Below are 20551 nucleotides of genomic sequence, written 5' to 3' on the forward strand. Positions count from 1 at the left end.
CTCAAGCTTATAATCTTGGTCTTCTGTCTGTGGCACTATTTCAGTAGGTGGGCAAGTTAAACTAAAGCTAGCCCTATGGGTGTATTTTGAAGGAGATGCAGTTGCTGTTTCTATCACACTTCATTATTCCTTCTCATCTATTATCCTCTCTTCTCTCACTCCTGTGCCTGAAATAAACATACACATAAACAAAAACCAATTCTAATAAACCAGCCACACAGAGATTATAGCTCACAGCTGTTTAAATAACTATTCCATGGAACAGTCTACACAACTCAAGGAAATCTGTGGGTACTTACCAGATATATTTGGCTCCAGATTTCAGTGGCGGCAGGTTAATGGAGAAGGGAAAAGGGAAATAGGTGGATTTGTAGGTATTATACAATGTCTGAATCTGTGCTGAATCACACAATACATACTAAGAAATACTCACAGAACCAATGAAAAAACAAGAATAGCCAGAGTCACTATCTAGAAATTTACAAATACAAAATTCCTATTACTTGGATTGAAAGTTGTCAATAAAGAAATTATTGACTTTGTTTCTAGAGGCCCTGTTTGACATCGCTAACTCTCCTGGCAATAAGCCCCCTCAACTGCTTACCCAATAGTGCTGTTTTTTCCTTGCTTGCCTTTTACACCCTAGTTACCCTTAAATTTGTGCCTTGAAATTCTGTCAACAATCTGCACACATTGAAGACTGTTTATCCTAACATGTTTCTTCCATAGTGTCGCTGATCAGGAACCTGCTATAGTCTGCTGGTAACAAAGCTTAATCAACTTGGAATCACATGATTCTGAGTTAACTGAAAAACTAAGACTAAAGATAAAATGCATTAATAAATTCTGAAGTTATCAAATGGTTGCAAAACTAAAAGTATAGTTTTACAGAATAATTTTGCTTCATATAGGTGTGCAAAAACATCACTGTATGAAAAAAAATTAGATTGTATCATTGGTAAGAGCCGAGCCCAAGTAGCTTCAAATGCATTTAGGTGTATTAGGTCTGTTTGATGTCATGCTTTCATATAATATCCCTGAAAAGTTGTGTAGCAATAGGGAGAAACCTATTTGATTTCTGCTAATGAGTTTGGTATGCTTAAAACATTAAGCTTGTTAGATAGCTCAAAACCAAACTGAATTTGCCATCCATTCTATTTTGGAAAATAAATTAGAAATAGCTTTCACAAATTTTTAATAGGTAAATTATATTAAGCCAAAGCTGTCACTAAATTCAAATCCCTATTTCTGAGTATGATGCATGATTTAAAGGTATTACAATTAATGAAAAATAGAAACAAATGTTAACACCTTCATACAGCATTAATTAAAAAAAAAGAAAAAAGCAGTGGAAACCTGAGAAAAAAGAAGCCAGGAAGCAGCTGAAAAAGAGACCGGTTCACTGTGAGAAATGTAAACCTCTCAGACAGTGCTACGGCCCCGAATCCAACAGCTCAGGAACAAGGCCAATTATTGCAAAATATTAAATGTATATGGTGAAGCTACAAACTTTTCAAGTCATAAGAATAACAGCAGCTACACAGAAAAGAGCTAGGGCTTTATAAACCTAAAGTCTTTGCTAATAATTTCTACCTGCAAAAAAAGTTTCTTTATAGTATACCAAACTCCTTATATGCAGTATACTTTATAGTATTCAAAGTATACATTTTATGATAAAGGTTTAAAGTAATAAATCTTTATTAGTGCAACTGATAAGTAATCCGATCTTTTTAAACAGTTGCTTTCATTGACTCCAGTTATTGACAGTTGGTTGCCAAGCTATTACAAACCCATTCTCTAATATTCTACCTTTCTGCACTAGAAATGACTCATATAAGACACAAAGAATCATGGAGTTGCAGAGTACACACAGGCTTCAATAGACAATATAGTAAAACTTCCATACTTTCCAAATGAGTCCAACTGAAGCTCAGTGCCTTTAAGAGATATGCCTAACACCAGTTAAAAATGACTAAGGGCCATCAGGATTCTGATTTTATTTTGTTGTTCTTTCCCATTACACAATCCATTGTCCAGAAAGTCTTATGTATGTAACCAGGGATGTTTCTTCTGTTTCTGTTGATAGGGGTTTACTCAACCTTGTTTTGAATGAACAGTTCAGTAGTTTTACGTTCATAACAAAAGACTAGTACATTCATTTCACCAGCAATAATGGTAGTCCTGATTTTAGTTGTGGTCCACTGGCACACATGGATAAATGACCTAGAGCATTTTATCCTTGAGATATTTCTCCAACCTCCTCCCTACCCACCAAAGGAAAATAACGAAAGATCCTATATTTCTACTGCCCATACCCTATCTGGTCTAAAAATATACTGTGCTGTCGGGTTTGTTAATTTAGGGCAAAATTTCTTGAAATTCAAATATAAACATTTAAACATTATTTGTGCTACAGTGAAAAAAAAATCATTCCAAATCTACTAGTGTTTTCATTATTTGGTTGAATAATTAGTTTCACTCTTGTATGTAAAAATAATAAAAAAACACGCTTCTTTGTAGGGTAAGCATTGTTTGACAAGATATAAAAATAGATGTGAAAAATTATTTCTAATTTTTACTCAGATTGGGATAGTAGAATATAGAGACAGGTAAGAAAATAAAAACCAAAAGGAAACCCAGAAATATGTTTCCATATAAAAATATAAAATATGAGATAGCAATTGCTATATATCTGCAAAAAAACCTCAAAAACAATGAGCTATCTTGCTAATTTCCCAGTACGTTTTACTTTTCTACACTAGCACAAACAAACATAAATGTACACTTTTCTGTTAAGTTGTTTTTTTTGAGATGGAGTCTCACTCTGTTGCCCAGGCTAGAGTGCAGTGGTTCAACCTCGGCTCACTGGAACCTCTGCCTCCCAGGTTCAAGTGATTCTCCTGCCTCAGCTTCCTGAGTACCTGGGATTACAGGAGTGCGCCACCATGTCCGGCTAACTTTTTTGTATTTTTAAAGTACAGACAGGGTTTTATCATGTTGGCCAGGCTGGTCTCAACTCCTGACCTCAGGTGACCCACCCAAAGTGTTAGGATTACAGGTGTGAGCCACCACACCTGCCCTTCCGTACGTTTTGACATAAAAATTAACAATGAGCTAACTATAAAAAAGTCTTTAGATTATAACTTTTAAAAAAACAGTTCAAATTCCCACTAATTCTATGAAAAGGTTCAATGCAATTACCAATACAAGTTGGCACTGGCACTGCTGAACTTCTCTTAAAAGGGAAATTTTTATGATACTTATTGGCATAACAAAATTCCTTTTTCTTTCAGATAAGAATGCTTTGAAGATTTATTCCTCTTTTATTCTTCCAACTGAATGAGAGTCAACTAACTTAAGCTACAAGTTAAGAGGATACCATAAATATAGCCAAAAAGACAAGTCTAGCTTTAATAAACTGTTATATTATTACTGACTCGTAAGAGTCAAACACAATGTCAAACATTTTTCAAAGACATGATTCTCTTTTTTGTGCCTGTAGCACTATCCAGATGAAATCTGATTTATTGTTTCCTCCTTCTCATTGTAATAGCATCAGAGAAAACCTTAGAATTAAAAATATCACCAATGATAAACACATGCTGTTACACAGATGTTTTGGTCCCCAATCAGGCATATTTAGTTGTATTCTATTAAGTGTGATTATTTTTCCTGCAGAGAGGCATTTGTATTAGCACACCAGTCCCAACCTGTGATTGAAAGTGATTTTGTAGGCAGTTTGACAATGGAGAAGAAGAAAAATTTTGCCATGTTGAAGAACTTAGTAAGCGAACTCAAATACAGAACAAAGGATTTTTGCTTGCCTTATTAATAGAGTGTACTAATGAATTAAGTTAGTCACACACAAGGGAATTTAAATGAGTAGCATGAAGGTACACTTCTTTATTATCATGACATCAGCTATAGCCTGTGTTATAATTCCGGGAGAAAAACGTCAAGAAAAAACAGTATGAAAATTCAATCACTTAAGGTCCAGAAAAATTCAGAAAATTGTTTCTGAATAAAACACCAATGTATATAAAGCTAATGAGCAGTGCCACAACCAATGTTCACATGGATACAGAACAACTTTTGATACCTTTTGAAATTAGATCATATACTAGTTTACAATATTTGACCATGGGCTGTATTATTAAATTGAGGTAACTGCAACTAAAATTCTAACTTGGCTAAAATGACCAATGTTTGTATTGAACATTCTTTGGAAGAACATTTGTCAAACGTACAATACAAAGCTAGCAACATACTAAAAAGGGGAGAACCTGTAAACTAACCACAAGACAACACCTAAAAGTAACAGATTAAGGACCTGGAAGTTATCCTATATGGCTATGCTAAGTATGATCTATGTCTAGCAAAGGAAGTTTAGGAGTCACAATGATTGCTGAAGACCGCAACAGTAAAGAGAAGTATGGCTACTACTCATCAGATGGGCCAGTGCAGAGATGCTTCTCCTAAACTGGTAGTAACCATGAAGAGTTTCACACAATATCAAGAGCAGTAAACAGCCTCAGTGGAGGTGGAGGTTATGGGTTTCTCAGTGAGTCACACTCACATAGTCTGGGAGCCTCCAACAGTAAAAAACAGTTAAGAAAGCTCTAAAGAAACCAATGATAAAATTCTAATTCATCTCCTAGAGTTATGAAAGGCTGAATAAATACCTTATTAAACATCTGGGACAGAAGTACACATCTAGGTGAGAAGCATATAGAGAAATGAGTTCATTGAAAATCAGTAAGATAGTTTTATACACTGAGATCACAATTGTTTTCACTGAATGCTTGAAGAAAATCTGCAAAGTGCTAAAACAAAAACAATGCTGAGTTTTAATAAATTTCATTTAAGTGGACTTAATAAATTTGGTTTAAAAATACTTTCACTATCAATCAACAAACTGAAGAGCAAAACAGAGAAAATATGCTAAGAGCATCATTTCTTTTAAAGGCATGCCTACTAAAACATCAAAATATCATCCCTAGGCTAGAGTTCTCAATCCTGGTTAGGTGGTTTTGATCTTTGCTTCTGGTTAGCCATTCATAAGTCACCTTGCCTTGCCTCTCTTTTGCTGTTACCATAGGTGATTCATCAGGCTGCAGAGAGCTTCAATTTCAATGGCAGTGAGGGATGGCAGCCACTTAACACACTGCTTAGGATATTCCAAGTACAGCTCCCAACCCTTTAACCTACAGACCTGACAGAGTAGTATTTTCCAGAGGATGGTAAGATTTGCTCACTCTTTTAATCTCACTGGTTTGCAAACTCATAGGCATGAATGTATTTGAGATTCTGAGAGACTGATTAGGTACTATCTTAAGAGCAATACTGAAATAGAAATAAGATGGAAAAAAGCAACACCCATGGCTCAGAAGTTATGACATAAGAAACAAGACTCACCTGTCTGCTGTGCAGGTTGTGGCAGTGGTTGGTTTAGATGTGAATTGTAATGAACAGAAGGGACTGGGCGATACTGAGGTTGACTGGAGTGATAGTGGCCTGGAGCACAATAACAGGCTGGCATCTAGGATCATTAATATTGAGGGAAAAAATCAGTTTTACTTGGATTACATATGTTTTTCTGTGAGGAACATCAGAATTTAATGAGTAATAATTCTTTCTAGCACTAACCATGAAAACTGAGTTTTCTTAAATTTAACTGAAAAATTAAAAAACTTCAAACATATAATATGCATAAAAATATATGTATCACCAATCATATTTATATTTTAATTTTTTTGCCATATTTGCTTCAGATGTCTCTCTTACAGAAACAAACATCACTGAATTAGCTAAAGACTCATCCTATTTTCTTTACTCTAACTTCCGTAGAAGCCATTATTCTGTAGTTGGTGATTTTACTATATAGTATATATTTACTATATATCTATTATCCATACATGTATTGATTATTTTATTTATTTTTAATTTTATTTATTTTTGAGGTGGAATCTCGTTCTGTCGCCTAGGATGGAGTGTAGTGCCACCGTCTTGGCTCACTGCAACCTCTGCCTCCTGGGTTCAAGTGATTCTTCTGCCTCAGCCTCCCAAGTAGCTGGGATTATAGGTGTGCACCACCATGCCAGGTTAACTTTTGTATTTTCAGTAGAGGTGGGGTTCACCATGTTGGCCAGGCTAGTCTCGAACTCCTGACTTCAAGTGATCCACCCACCTCAGCCTCCCAAAGTGCTGGGATTACAGGCATGAGCCACTGCACCTGGCCGAGTATTTTAAAAATCCAAATGTCCAAAATCTGAAATATTCCAAAATCATTAATTTTCTGAGTACCAACGTGATGTCATGTTTGAGTACCAAGCATCATGTCATGTTAGTACTCAAAAAGAAACTCCACACCTGACCTCATGTGACAGGTTACAGTCAAAACTTTATGTCATGCATGAAATTATTTAATATATTGCTTATATTACCTTAAGGCTATGTGTGTAAGTTATATATAAAACATACGTGAACTTGGTTTTAGACCTTCGGCCCTATCCCAAGATATCTCATTGCATATATGCAAATAATAATTAAAAAAAAATCTGAAACTTCTGATTCCAGGGTTTTGAAATAAGGGAAACTCAACTACATATAACTTCATGAAATTTATTTTGCAATTCATATTGTTTTTGAGACATCTTTCTTTACTGAAACATACAGCTAGCTCATTCAATTTAACTGCTGAATAACATTCATTGTATAAACTATTTTATCCATTCCCATATTAATGCACAGTTATATTGGTTCCATTCTTTAATTTTGCTCATATAGTCACGTATCGAAAAGTGACATTTTGGTCAATGATAGATTGTATATATAAGGGTGGCCCCCTAAGATTATAAAGGAGCTGAAAAATTCCTATCACCCAGTGACATCATAGCACAATACATCACTCAGGTTTCTGTAGTCCTACTGTGCTAGCAGTTGTTTAAAAGTATAGCAGACAGTATATAAGACTTGATAATGATAATAAATGACTATTTTATTGGTTTATGCATTTATTATATTTTCAATTATTCTTTTAGAATGTAATCCTTCTGGGCTGGGTGTGGTGGCTCATGCCTATAATCCCAGTGCTTTGGAAAGCTGAGGCAGAAGGATCACTTGAGCCTAGGAGTTCAAGAATAGGCTGGACCACACAGTGAGACCCTATCACTACTGAAAATTAAAAAATTAGCTGGGTGGTGGCGCGAGCGCCTGTAGTCCCAGCTACTCAGGGGCTGAGGTGGGGGGAATCACTTAAACCCAGGAGGTCACAGATGCAGTGAGCAGTGATTGCTTCACTGCACTCTCTTTTTTTTTTTCTTACTCATTCAGATTGTTTATTAAGAGCAAAAGTTGGGCCATCCCATCTGTGTGATATTGCAACATGAAAAGTCACATACATACTCAGGAGACCCCATAGATTCAAGAGCCTTTCAACAGTACAGAGCCATAGATTATGAAGTTAAAATACAAATGATCCCCCAGATTTGGCAGGAAACAAGTACAATATGAGGAGGCCTGGAATGGAAGGGCACTTACTTTTCAATAAGGCAGTTACAAAATGGAGGGGAAAAAAACCCCAAAACCTCATACCCCAAAATATATTCTGATGAGCATAGCAGACAAAATAAATGTAAAAGAGGGATCCTGTACAACCCTCTGTCATTGGCAAATGTGTTCATTAAGTGAAAGCAACTGAAGGGTTTGTGTTTTAAGATGCAAGCTAGATAAAACAACTGACTCTAGACATTTCTACCTCAAGAAAAGTTCTTATCCTGCACCAGGCTGGATTCTACCTCAAATCACCAAACCCACTTTACCATTCCTAACCATAAACTTGGAAACCGTCTATAATACAATGAAAGGAATAAAAAGGCACCCCTAAAGCACCATGCTTCCCAAGGCATGCTCTTGAGCTCATCTGACCTTCAGTTTAATGGCCCAGCTCAGTAACAGGGACCAGGAGCCAGGGCCAGCTGCATTACACAACCTCCAAGGATCACCTGGAAGGCAGATCTGACCAAGAGATCACAGATCAAGCCCATTTCATGAGAATTTAAATGCCAGGACAATAATACATTTCCCACTAGAGCTTTTGAACCCTGGTTTTAAATCACAGGCTAGATCTATTTTCCCTAACCACTCATTTTGCTAAACTTAACTGGCCTGATCATTCCACTCAATCTTGAGTTCTGCAGGTTGGTCCCTGAGAGCCAGGAGGGCCTTGGGAATTTCTGCTCAATTATAAGTTCTCAAGAATTTGAGGGCAGCTGATTTAGACTGAATTAGAGTCATCCTGTAAGTCAGAAAGAAGAATGCTAGACAGGCCAAGAGGGCCAGAGGTTGGTTCTGGTAATGCCATATGACTCAGGCACATCTTTTTGAGCTTTAGTTTCCCCATCTCTAAAAATGGATGACTGGACAACAGCAGGCTTAAAGGTCTTTCCACCTTGAAAATATAGCACTTGTCTGACACTGAGACTGTTTTCTCAGTAAAAACAGTGTGTGAAGTCCGTACAGGAATCTAAGGTACAAGCTCTGGGCAACCATGAGATCTTTAAACTTCACGGAAAGCAATAAAGTTATAAATCTTCCAGCTGAACTTTTTCCTGATGTTGTGAGCATCCATTTTTGTGGGGCAAGCACAGAACTGAGTCCTCATTTGTCTTGAGGTTTAGAAGGCTGCTAACATCACATCCCCTTCTCGTCCCCCCACTGCTTTGGCGAGAACAAGCGAGCATAAGGGAGCCAGTAAGGTTTTCTCAGCACTCTCCAACAAGGAAGTGAGTGAACTAATACTCAGGTAAGGACAGGACACCAAAGTGTCCACGTCCTAGCACTGCTTATTTCCAAAAGGCAAATGCTATGCCCTGGGACTGCGCCAGCAATTAGGTGCTTTGCCAAAAATAACTTGTCCCACATGGCCCCCATGGGGCAGAGACTAAGATGGAAATTACAGAGAACATAGAAAAGCCAGAGGTTTACAAAGAACAGGCTTCTCCAGGAGGTAGTGGGTTCTCTGTCTTCGGAGGTGTTTAAGTCCAGACTGCTCAACCCCTTGGTGGGGCAGTTGTAGGCAGAATGTCAGCACCTATGTGGAGCCTAGACTGGGTGCTTCACTGCACTCTCTAACCTGAGTGATAGAGGTGAGACCCTGTCTTTAAAAAAAAAAAAAAGAAAAGAAAAAGAACGCAGTCCTCTTCTTATTGAAAACAAAAAGTTAACCATAAAACTGATTCAGGACCAGGCGAAGTGGCTCACACCTGTAATCCTAATTCACGCCCAGCCTGTGTTTTTTTTTTTTTTTTTTTTAAAAGAACATCAAAAGAATTGATAAATTATCTAGATAAACTAATAAAGGAACAAAAAAAAGGAGACCAAAATTACCAATATCAAGACATAAAAAGAGGATACTACTAAGATCCTACATGTATTAAAAGCACAAGGGATATTAAGAACAATTTTATGACAAAAATGTGCAACATGAAATGGACACAAACTATAAAATTTAATTCAAAGAGAAACAGAGAACTGGAATTGTTCTATATCTACTAAGAAACAAAATTTGTAATTTAAAAATCTTCCCTACAAAAATCTCCAGCTACAGATGAATTCATTGGTGAATTCTGGCAAACATGTAAGAAGGAATAACATCAATCCTACACAAACACCTTCAGAAAGTAAAGGAGGAGGGAATAATGCCCAACTCATTTTGAGGCTACTACCACCCAGATATTATAACCAAAAATATTACAGGCAAACTGCAGACCAATATCTTTCATGGACAAGATGCAAAAATGTTTAACAAATATTAGCAAACCGAATCCCACAATATATAAGAAGGATACTACATCATAACCAAGTGGAGTCTGTTTCAGAAATTAAAAGCTAGTTAAACATTCAAAAGTTTCACCATGTTGCCCAGGCTGGTCTCCAACTCCTGGGCTCAAGCCCAGCCTTGTGAGTCTGCTTCAGCCTCACAAAGTACTGGGATTACAGTGTGAGCGACTGTGCCCAGCCTTACCATTTTATTTTTCAGTGCATTTACACTTTATTCTGTTTCCCTTAGGTTAGTTTTTTAAAAATCCACACCTCTCAGTCAGGAAGAAAAACCCCTCAAAGCTCATATACTTTACCAACCAACTAGAGCATTTACCTGTCATGTGATTGTTTAGCATATACTTAACATGGGGGAAAGATGACTATATGCTTTGTTTACAGACTCTCACAAATTCTCTTCATGAGAATTTAAAAATAAGTTATTTGAAGCTAAAACTGATCTTAATGAGAGGTTTCCACAAGAAAGAAAAGATTAAAAAGCAGTATACCTGTGGTGATGGCTGCTGAATATATCCCTGCTGCTGGAGCACAGGCTGGCTGACAGGATGACCAGAGGCAGAATACCCAGCAGTAGGGACTGGCTGCCCAGGTGGTAGGGGAGGAGGAGGAGGTGGCGGTGGTGGTGGTGGTGGTGGTGGTGGAGGGGCTGCTGTCATGATATAACCAGACTGCTGTGGAGACTGAAGAACCACAGTGGACTGGAACATGGTGGCATGAGGGTCAGAACCATCAGCAGATGGCTGGCGAGCAAGACTCATGTGGCTAAACTGAGACCCAAGGTTATCCTGCTAAAAAAGGAACAAGTCAAAAATTAGTAAGCCCTCTACACATAGGCCAAACTTATCAAAGAAAAATACTTCCTATTTTTAAATAAGGTGCAGTAGTACACATTATGAAAATTATATATATCTACCAAAGAAATGATGTAATAGAGTGAAGCTTCAAGAAAATGAAAACTCTATTGCTGAATATTACAATGCTGTCATTATAAATTATTTAAAAAATATATCTAATGGGGATGTACAACATGCAGAAAACAGTAGGGTACCACATTTCACATTAAAAAATGAAAAGACATTTATTTAAATGAAGATGAAAGAAACATTAGAATGTATAAGTGAAATTGGCCATGTTCACATTATACAATTAATATTTTCTGAAAGGACTTCAAAGACCAAGCAATGAGCAAGGTACTAATTAGTATTTCCTTTAAACTATATCCTTTCTTCTTAGAAGGCAAAATTCAAACTCTATGCATTTTTGTATCCCTAACCATCAAAATTACTTGCAGAAATTAAATACATAAAATCCAACTACACAGTTCTTTCTCTAATCTCTCAAAAATAATTTGGTCATACATTCCATTCTTCCTTTGTGTTGTTTTTCAGTCTGTTACTGAAGTTATATATTTGACAAATGTAATTCAAATGACAGTTTCCTATGCTTTTGCTAAATGGTGCCCTACCAAGACAAGAATTATGATTTATGTGCTATCTGACAAACATTTCTCTAAGTCAACAACATAAGGATCAGCTCTTATTGTTCCAGAAAAATATCACTGAAATGATGATAGGGGTTAAAATGCTCCCTGTTCCCAAGAAACCACAGACTGGCAACAAAATATACCACATTTTGATAAGAGGTCAACACTGAAAAAAATGACTTACAAAACTAGGGCAATTGAGTCATCAGATCAAAGTTGACATGTCTGCAGTTTCTAGATCTGCTGGATTTTGCAAAGTAAATTAAGGCTATGGAGAAGATAAAGGACTGAAAGGAGACACCTGATTTAATGATTGGAAATATATGGTTTCTCTCTTCCCAAACTGTCACTCTGACATACTCTAGCACTATCAGCCTAATTCAGGGAATGGTTTCAAAAGGAAAAAACATACCTATGGACTGTGATTTCAATGTTATATGATCAAATATTGTTAACACAAGTACCGTAACTGTAACACCACTCTCAAGAGTCACCTTGGATAAAAGTCATTTTCTTATTGCAATAAAAATTGGGGCATATTTTGGATTAAAGAAAGTATCATTATAATCAAATATTAAATATCTAGAAATCTTCTTAGAAAATATAATGAAATGTCTTCTGTAGCTGTAAGCTACAAATCACCCTAAGAACTGGTACTGATTACTGGACCTACAGCACTGGGGAAAAAATAGAATGTCTAAACCCAGACGAAAGCTGCCATCCCAGGACAGCATAGATCCTGCACTGACCTCAATGAGAAGTTGCCAAAACATCTTAGGACTAGAATAATCAATCTAAAAATTCTTTCATTATGAAAAAGTAGGAAAAGGTTAGAGTTTAAATAATTACCATAATAAGCCATTATAACCAATATTTTATGGCACGGAATAAATTATTACTAGTATGAACCAGAAATACTTTTTTTGGATACATATGTATACCTGACTCAAAAAAATCACAAAGATCCTATTACGTTAATGACATTCTTGCACATTCATCACACATCCACCCACAGAAACAATGCAGGAGGTGAATAGAGATATAGTACCACGGAATATTGCTGGGTGGGTGAGACTGGCAGGAGCGGGGATGGGTAAGGGGCTGTAGAGTACTGAACAGGCTGTGAAGAGGACTGCAGAGGACGAACAGGCTAAAGAATAACAGGTTGGCAAACAATGTTAATGTCAGAATAAAACGTCAGAAGAAATGCATAAAATGGAAATTTACACTTTTTGGCTATAGCTTTAACTACACTTATAAAGTCATTTAAAATACAACAACATAGAAAACAACAAAAACAATACAAAGTGAAGAAACTCTAATATAGTAAAACTTTCAAAAACATATGTATGCCTTAATTTATTACATAATTAGGAGGATAATTTTTTGCAATAAAAATATTCCTTTACTATAGATTAATGGCAACAGGTGATTTAGGCATTTCGAATCCTATTATTTAACCAAGACCTCTGGATTAAGTCTGTAAAAGCAAAACTACTTCTCATTATTTCTTGGTTTTATGAAAGGGCTGCCCTATTTAGTGGTGTAACACTAAATTAAAAAAAAACTTCATTCTTATTATCAGACAGTAAGAACTTACACAATAACTATTCCAATTACCTTACTGATAAGGCATAATTAAGCAATGTTTTGGGACCAAAGTCTCTAACTTTTAGCAAAGAAAAATTCACTGGGTAAAAAAATATAGTGGAACCATTAACAATAAAAGCCTAAGGAACAACGCACATATACATACAGAGATGCGTACACACACACACAAACACATCTCTTTAATATAAGGAAGATACACACTTTCTTTGTAACTAAACACATTTCTATTAAGACAGTACATGTTAAGAGCTAAGAAACCAGTTACCTGAAATCTCTGGCCATTAATGAAATACTATGAGTTTCAGGAAAAAACAGTTTTATGTTTCCCAGGGGTACTCAAAAACACTTTTTTTTTTTTTTTTAAGTTGTAATCACTTTTCAATTTTGGGAAAACAGTTAGTTGGTCATCCACAAACTAAAACTGGCATCTGATTTAATTTTCTCACATATATATTTTTTACTACAAAAAAGGTAATATACATATTGGCTTAAAGACTACAGCAATCCGCTTTATAGATGACAATCAGACTACGGTAAATTAAAAGAATTGTAGACAGCCACATAAACAAGTAGATGAGAAACCCAGGGAATCTTATTTGATAAAAACTCTTAGTTGAAATGTATATTCATGCATCTCCCTCTGAATAATAGACCTCTGAAGAGAATACTTTAAAAATGTTAAACTAATGGAATTAAGATTGTTCAGGGAATAATTTAAATAGAGAACTTCTATGTCAACTAAGATAGACATTGTTTGTCTATGACATCATAGATAGATAATGATTTGAGTTGCACTTTTACCACAAAATCAACACAATAGTTTCTAAAAAGCAATGGCTTAGAATAGCTTAAAATAAAGCAAACAAATCTATAATTAAAGCAGTAAAAAATCTTTCAGTAAAAGCTGAAAGATCTACAGCCTCTGGTCCCTCCCAAAACCCATGGCTAGAAATAAGTGAGCTTCCTAATGAATAACAGCAAATATTACACTACATGAGGTTTAACAGCTTTAGAACTTTCAAGAACAGGCTACTTGATGTGTTACTAAGTTAGATAACCATTAAGACATAATTTTCAGACGACTTGACCTCCTACATCAGTGTCAGATGAAACAAAAGTTTTAGTCAGCTGGGAGAGTAAGGAAAGTACTGTGAACACCAATGGTATGAATTAATGTTTGAGTTTCAGAGTAATGAAAAAACTGTGAGCTAGAAGACTGACTGATCAAAGTGAAATTCTGACACCATTTAAAGAAGAAAAAGCCTTAGCATTTCCTTTTTCTACTTGAATTGCAACTGGCTTCAAAACAACATTCACCTAAAGTAACTGGTTTTATCTTATGTCCAAGAAAAGTAGCCCTTCTGAAGGCTTTGGAAATCACAGCATTATTTTGTTTGGTTATTTAAAATCTCATTGATAAATTATTTCAGATTGTGCAAAAGGTATTTATTGAGAATCATTTGTTCTTGAGTCTCTGTTTCTGGATCTGATGATGAATTACCTAAAACACTTGGAGTAATGTTAGAAAAATAAGTTATGAAATTTGATGAATATCCCAAGAATTCAAATTATAGCTCATTAAAGCCTCTGTTTTTAAACTAGGTGGCCTACATCTTCATTTAGGACTGTCTCTTATAACTAAATCAAAGTTCTAAGAGATAACAATCTGAAATATATAATCACGGATAAATCCTAGAGTTTTTAAAAGTTGCCAGATTAACATTATTCTCACTGAAATTTAAATAAAAATGAAACCAAATGGAAATCAGTGCTTTAAAGCTCCTGGTGAAATACATGGTACTGCAAAGACAACTACATGACAGCATAGTAAGGAGGAAACTCTTTGGGACCAAGGTGACTAAAGCCAAGACAGAGAAAGCCAAGGAAGTTTTATGTAAGCTTAGTGTATGTAACCAAATGGGATTAGGAAGGGAATATGGGAGTGTGTGGAAATAATTTTAGGCAATCTATTCTACATACATGAACTGATTTGTATGGTCTTAGAAGTATATCTAAAACCTTTAAGTTCTTCTTCTTTTAAAAAATACTGCCTTGCCCAGTATTAGGAGTCTTAATTGCCAGAAGTACAATTATTTTAATGACTTTCACAACATTAAATAATGTAATTAGACTCATGTTCTTCAACCCTGCAATATCATTTGTGAGCAAAATTAATAAAATTTCTCCAGTTCAAGTTTATCATCATCCTTTTTTTTTTTTTTAAAGGGACACTCATTTAATTTTTTTTTGAGACAGAGTCTTGCTCCGTCACCCAGGCTGAAGTGCAGTGGCCAGACCTCGGCTCACTGCAACTTCCCAGGTTCAAGAGATTCTCCTGCCTCAGCCTCCCAAGTAGCTGGGACTATAGGCACACACCAACATGTCCGACTAATTTTTGTATTTTTAGTAGAGGCGGGGGGTTTCACCATTTTGGCCAGGCTGGCCTCAAACTCCTGACCTTATGATCTGCCCACCTCGGCCTCCCAAAGTGCTGGGATGACAGGTGTGAGCCACCCTGCTCAGCCCGTCATACTTCTTTCATACAAAATTACTCTGCATGTTTTCACCAATGGAATATTTAGAGTCTTGCAGGGAAAAAGACGTCTAACTAACTACATAAACTTTTATATGTTAAATAACCTTTAAAAGTTAGGATAAAAATAAGAGTTCATACTGGTATATGAACTCTTCCCCCAAAATGTTTCCCCAAAGTGGACAAAATACATCTTTAGGGGAAAAAGACTGATTGTGAAAATGAATGTGTAAATTCTAAACGTTTTTACAAACTCAAAATATTATTAAGAGTACTTTTGGGATTTCTAACTCAGAACTGCTTTATCTTTCATAGGGTAGGTAGAATGGATGAAGAGTACCTTGTAGAGCCTCAGCAGCCTCTCGCAGTTTCTTCGAACTGCTTAATCTGTGGAATCTTAAAACAACTCACTTTGCTCATTGGGCCAATGAACAATCTCAGTTTCGTTTTTATTCCTCCTGTTGTCCATTTCTTGCTGTTGTGAAATAGGGATAATACTCACCAGACAGTCTCATAAGATTAAAGCAATTTCCTTCTTTCCAATATATTTTCAGTATCTATCAGTGGAAAAGCCCTTGAAGTTATCTCTCTTTTCCTACGAGTAGTGAGTGGAATATCACCGGTGGCAGAAGATTAAAGTTCTAAGAGATACTTACTTACTTGGGCTATCTCAGTTATAATTAGTGAATTTAGTCCCAAATATGTAAAGGCACGTCAACTTAGCATTACGTAATCGTGGATATGTGCACCTGTGAGAAAATGTGATTAGCTGCTGGTTGTTGAGGTGGGGGTGGCAGAGGTGGCTGTGGAGGTCCAGGCACTTGGGGTCTAAGTGGCTGTTGAGTCATAGGAGGATTATACACAACTGGACTCCCATCTGGGTTTATGAAAGGCTGACCTGAAAAATTTAACAAGAAGGAAAAAAAAAACAACTTAGAATAAAGATAGAAAATAGGTGATTCTACTAAAAATTTACAAAGCATGTCCAAAATCCCTTAACCACAATTATAAAAAATCTAATATTTTGAAAACCAAAAGATTTCCTTAGCTTGGGAAATAGCCTGATCTGACATAAGGCTATTAAAAGTCTTTATTTTCTTCACTTAGAGTAAATATTCAAATGTTTTACTGCATTTCTTATTATGAGGTACTGCCCCAGACCGCCAGTGAGCTTAATTTAATTAATCAATTATTATTATTATTTTTTAGATGGAGTCTTGCTCTGTTGTCCAGGCTGGAGTACAGTGGCACGATCTCACCTCACTGCAACCTCTGCCTCCTGGGTTCAAACAATTGTCCTGTCTCAGTTTCCTGAGTAGATAAGATTATGGGCATGTGACACCACACCTGGCTAATTTTTGTATTTTTAGTAGATGGGGTTTCACCATGTTGGCGAGGCTGGTCTTGAATTCCTGATCTCAGGTGATCTGCCCACCTTGGCCTCCCAAAGAAATCCCAGCTTTATTTTATAATATGTAGTATTTTCTGAAAAACTGAATTATGAAACACAGCCTAAGAAATTCAGTTACAGGATTGGGGTCCTATAAGGCTATATTTCAGTTCAAAGAGAAAAGGTATGACTTCAGGATACTGGAAAGTTGTTCATTAGTTTTTATTAGGAGGTAGGAAATATTTAATTTTTAGGCCACATTACATATATTTCACTAACAAAATTAGAACTGGATGAAAACTAAAAAAGGTTAACAGCTTCATGCTTCATATTGTAAACTTGATGGTACTATCCTTATTTTATCACCTCTTTTTGTTTTTTTGAGACAGAGTCTCGCTCTGTTGCCCAGGCTGGAGTGCAGTGGGGTGATATCAGCTCACTGCAACCTCAGCCTCCCCCGGATTCAAGCAATTCTCCTGCTTCAGTTTCCCAAGTGGCTGGGATTACAGGCACCTGCCACCATGCCCAGCTAATTTTTGTATTTTTAGTTAGAGATGGGGTTTCACCATGTTGGTCAGGCTGGTCTCGAACTCATGACCTCATGTGATCCACTCGCCTTGGTCTCCCCTAAAGTGCTCGGATTATAGGTATGAATCATTGTGCCTGGCTTCTCTACACATATATTCTAAACAACTTTTTCTTATTATAAAAAGTAACATTTTTAGTCTAAGAAAATAATCTAGATAAAAAAGAAATTCCCACAATCTTTGTGTGTGTGATTTCCCTTTTATTTTAAGTTCAGGGGTATATGGGCAGGTTTGTTATACAGGTAAACTTGTGTTATGGTAGTTTATTATACAAATTATTTTGTCGCCCATAGTTATTTTTCCTGCTTCTCTCCTTTTCCCCACCCTCCCCTCTCCAATAAATCCCAGTATGTGTTGTTTTCCTCTATGTGTCCATGTGTTCTCAGCATTTAGCTACCACCTATAAGTGAGAACATGTGGTATTTGGTGTTTTGTTCCTGCATTACTTTGCTAAGAATAATGGCCTCCAGTTCCATCTGTGTTCCTGTAAAAGACATGATCTTGCTCTTTTTTATGGCTTCATAGTATTTTATGGTGTATATGTACCACATTTTCTTTTTCCAGGCTATCATTGATGGGCATTTAGGTTAATTTCATGTCTTTGCTATTGTGGAATTCCCCATAATCATACAAGTAACATTTTGGATACTGTCTTCCAGACATTTTTTCATTAAATAAATCAAAAGATTAGTATTTTTCTTCACTAAAATTGGATTGTTAAAAAAAGAATCAAGAAATGACTAGCTGAAATTACCTGTTCAACAACTGTGAGTGAGAAAATTACAGAGAAACAGAAAAATTTGATTGAAGAACGGTTTCTTAAATTGTCATTAAAAAGATCCATTCTTCCATAGTAAATCCCTTTCCATTTTTTTGTTTTAGAAAACTTATAAAATAATATTTGGGACAGAAGACTATACTAGTCTATAGCTATCAAGCAGAAAAACTGCTCTAAAGTAAAATTATTTTCATCAATTAGCATACTGATAATTTGTGTGATAGTTACAGATAACTAAAAACAAGTTGTGCAGGGTATCTGTTGACTGTTAAATAATTTGGGGAAAATAACTGGTTGAGCAGATTTGGGTGAAAGTGGTCAAAAGTAATCTAAGGGTCCTCTGAAAAAAGTTAAACGTATAGTAATACTGTTGTCAAAAACCAAAGAGATCACTTTTGGATTCATCTGAATTAATAGCACAATTCAATTTCAGGGCAATCAGTTTCTCACTCTATCCCTTCCTAAGCAGGAGAATCTTTCATGTTACCAAAACCGTATTAACTAATATGTTTTGAATGAAAAATAGGAAACAGTAAAATATTAAATCATCTTATATTTTGCTTCACAAAAACAGGAAGGTTAGTAACCTAATAACCTGAAGAATAAGAAGGTAATTATTATTATTGTTTTTAAAATATTTTTTGTTTTACTTAAGAAGGTAATTATTAAGCAAAAAGTGAATTTCTGAAAATCAGTTATTCATGCTAATTTAATTCTTATAAGAGAAACAAATATTTGCATACTTTATCTTAAAAAGAGATGTGAACAAAACCTGAAAGTAGTGAGTCCCAAGCCATGATTTTCTCTACTGCACATAAAGGGAAAGGTCCAGGAACACTTAGAGACCTGATACTTCCACCTGTATTGGCCTGTAAACTACTGTCATTATGATGAGACTATATCACAGCTAAATCCATGAGGTTTAAAGTTATCAAAAGATCCAGGAGCATTTTTATTACCTTGCCAAATGACTGGGTTATGTTATCTTGAAGAGACCAAGACTTCTTGTGATATTTTAAAAGATCATATTTTTTTCTATATAAATAATTTTTACCAATTTACATAGTGAAATGTACTATAACTGCAGTTTATTCACCTCTCTGAGGTTCAGTTTCCTTATTTGTAAATGAGGATTTCACCTACCTATCAAGGTTATTATAACATATTTAAAGCACCTAACAGAGCATATGGTACAAGTAAATGCTCCAAAAACATAAATTACTGTTAGCTAATTGCAAAGGATATGTATTGTCAATATTAATACATAATGACTGGTCCCAACTTTTTTTTTTTTAAAACCACTAAGATGTCCTTTAGCTTTTCCTCAGTAGAAAACAATCACCACATTCTGAAGGGCAATTATTTTTTTTCCCCACTCCATTATATAGTGAAAAAGAGCTGCTTATTCGGTCCTTCTTCATAAAATGCACCAATTTTCCCAAGTATAAAATTGTTATATCATCTCAAGAAATCACTGTTGGTTAAAATAACCGTTATATCAAACAAAGCTCTTTCATAGGTAGCTGTCTCATTTCTAGGAAATAAAATTTTAAAAATTATAATCAGGCTATTATTCTGGCCTAGATGATGTCACAAGGGGACAAATGCTTTCCAATATAAATGTCTTTTAATCTTTCCTAGCAGAAATGTTTTCGTTAAAGTTCTTGGAAAATGCTAAGTATTCATGAATAATAAAAAGCTGACTATACATATTCAGAAAATACATTTAATAAGTATCCTTAAATTTTCAGATAATTCCTGAAACACCTTTTTCTGGATACCAACCTGTTTGTGGGTTGATCAGAATACTGCCAGGTGGTATGCCTGCGGCTTCCAAGGGAAGCAAAAAGAAGCTAGTGCTAGGAGATGCGACTTGCCCATTTAGGCCACCATCAAAGGAAAGAGAACTATGAGTGCTGACAGTTGGATAGACGACAGGTGCGCCATGAGAAGACTGGCTGAGAGCTGTACCTGGAAGAGGCTGCTGGATGTGAGAAAGAGAGCCTGTAGATGACCCTACACTACCAGAAGACTCAGAACCTAGAAGAGGAGTAATGAAAAATATGGATTTTTTAAACCTCATATAAAAACAGGTTTTAAAGACATAACAATAAAATTTACATTGCATAACATGCAGTTACTACATAAAAGCATTGGCTATTTTTAATTTACTGTCCACGTTTGCTTACCCTCCCTATAAGGAACAAGTTTAATACAGCAAACTGATTACTTAAGTTGTCAGAGAAATCACTGCAAAAGCATGCAACTTAAGCAGATTTATAACACCACCAGCCACAGACAGACACAAAAAGCACATTACTCACATTCC

General features: G+C 35.8%; 1 protein-coding gene across 37 annotated transcripts in view; it reads right to left on the minus strand.

Moving 5' to 3' along the window:
• Positions 1-20551, minus strand: part of R3HDM1 (R3H domain containing 1) — a 114653-nt gene that overhangs the window by 57421 nt on the left and 36681 nt on the right. For 8 of the 37 annotated variants that reach the window (XM_035305032.3, XM_078327899.1, XM_008998970.5 and 5 more), the window contains 5 exons: positions 20008-20262; positions 16217-16365; positions 12372-12473; positions 10329-10628; positions 5416-5539 (listed from right to left, as the gene is read on the minus strand). In XM_035305032.3, coding sequence (XP_035160923.1) covers positions 5416-5539; positions 10329-10628; positions 12372-12473; positions 16217-16365; positions 20008-20262 — 930 coding nt within the window. The remainder of the gene's footprint in view (positions 1-5415; positions 5540-10328; positions 10629-12371; positions 12474-16216; positions 16366-20007; positions 20263-20551) is intronic. The other 29 variants (XM_008998972.4, XM_078327913.1, XM_078327911.1 and 26 more) reach the window with 7 other exon arrangements.

This window comes from Callithrix jacchus, chromosome 6, assembly GCF_049354715.1.
Source record: "Callithrix jacchus isolate 240 chromosome 6, calJac240_pri, whole genome shotgun sequence".
NCBI lineage: Eukaryota > Metazoa > Chordata > Mammalia > Primates > Cebidae > Callithrix > Callithrix jacchus.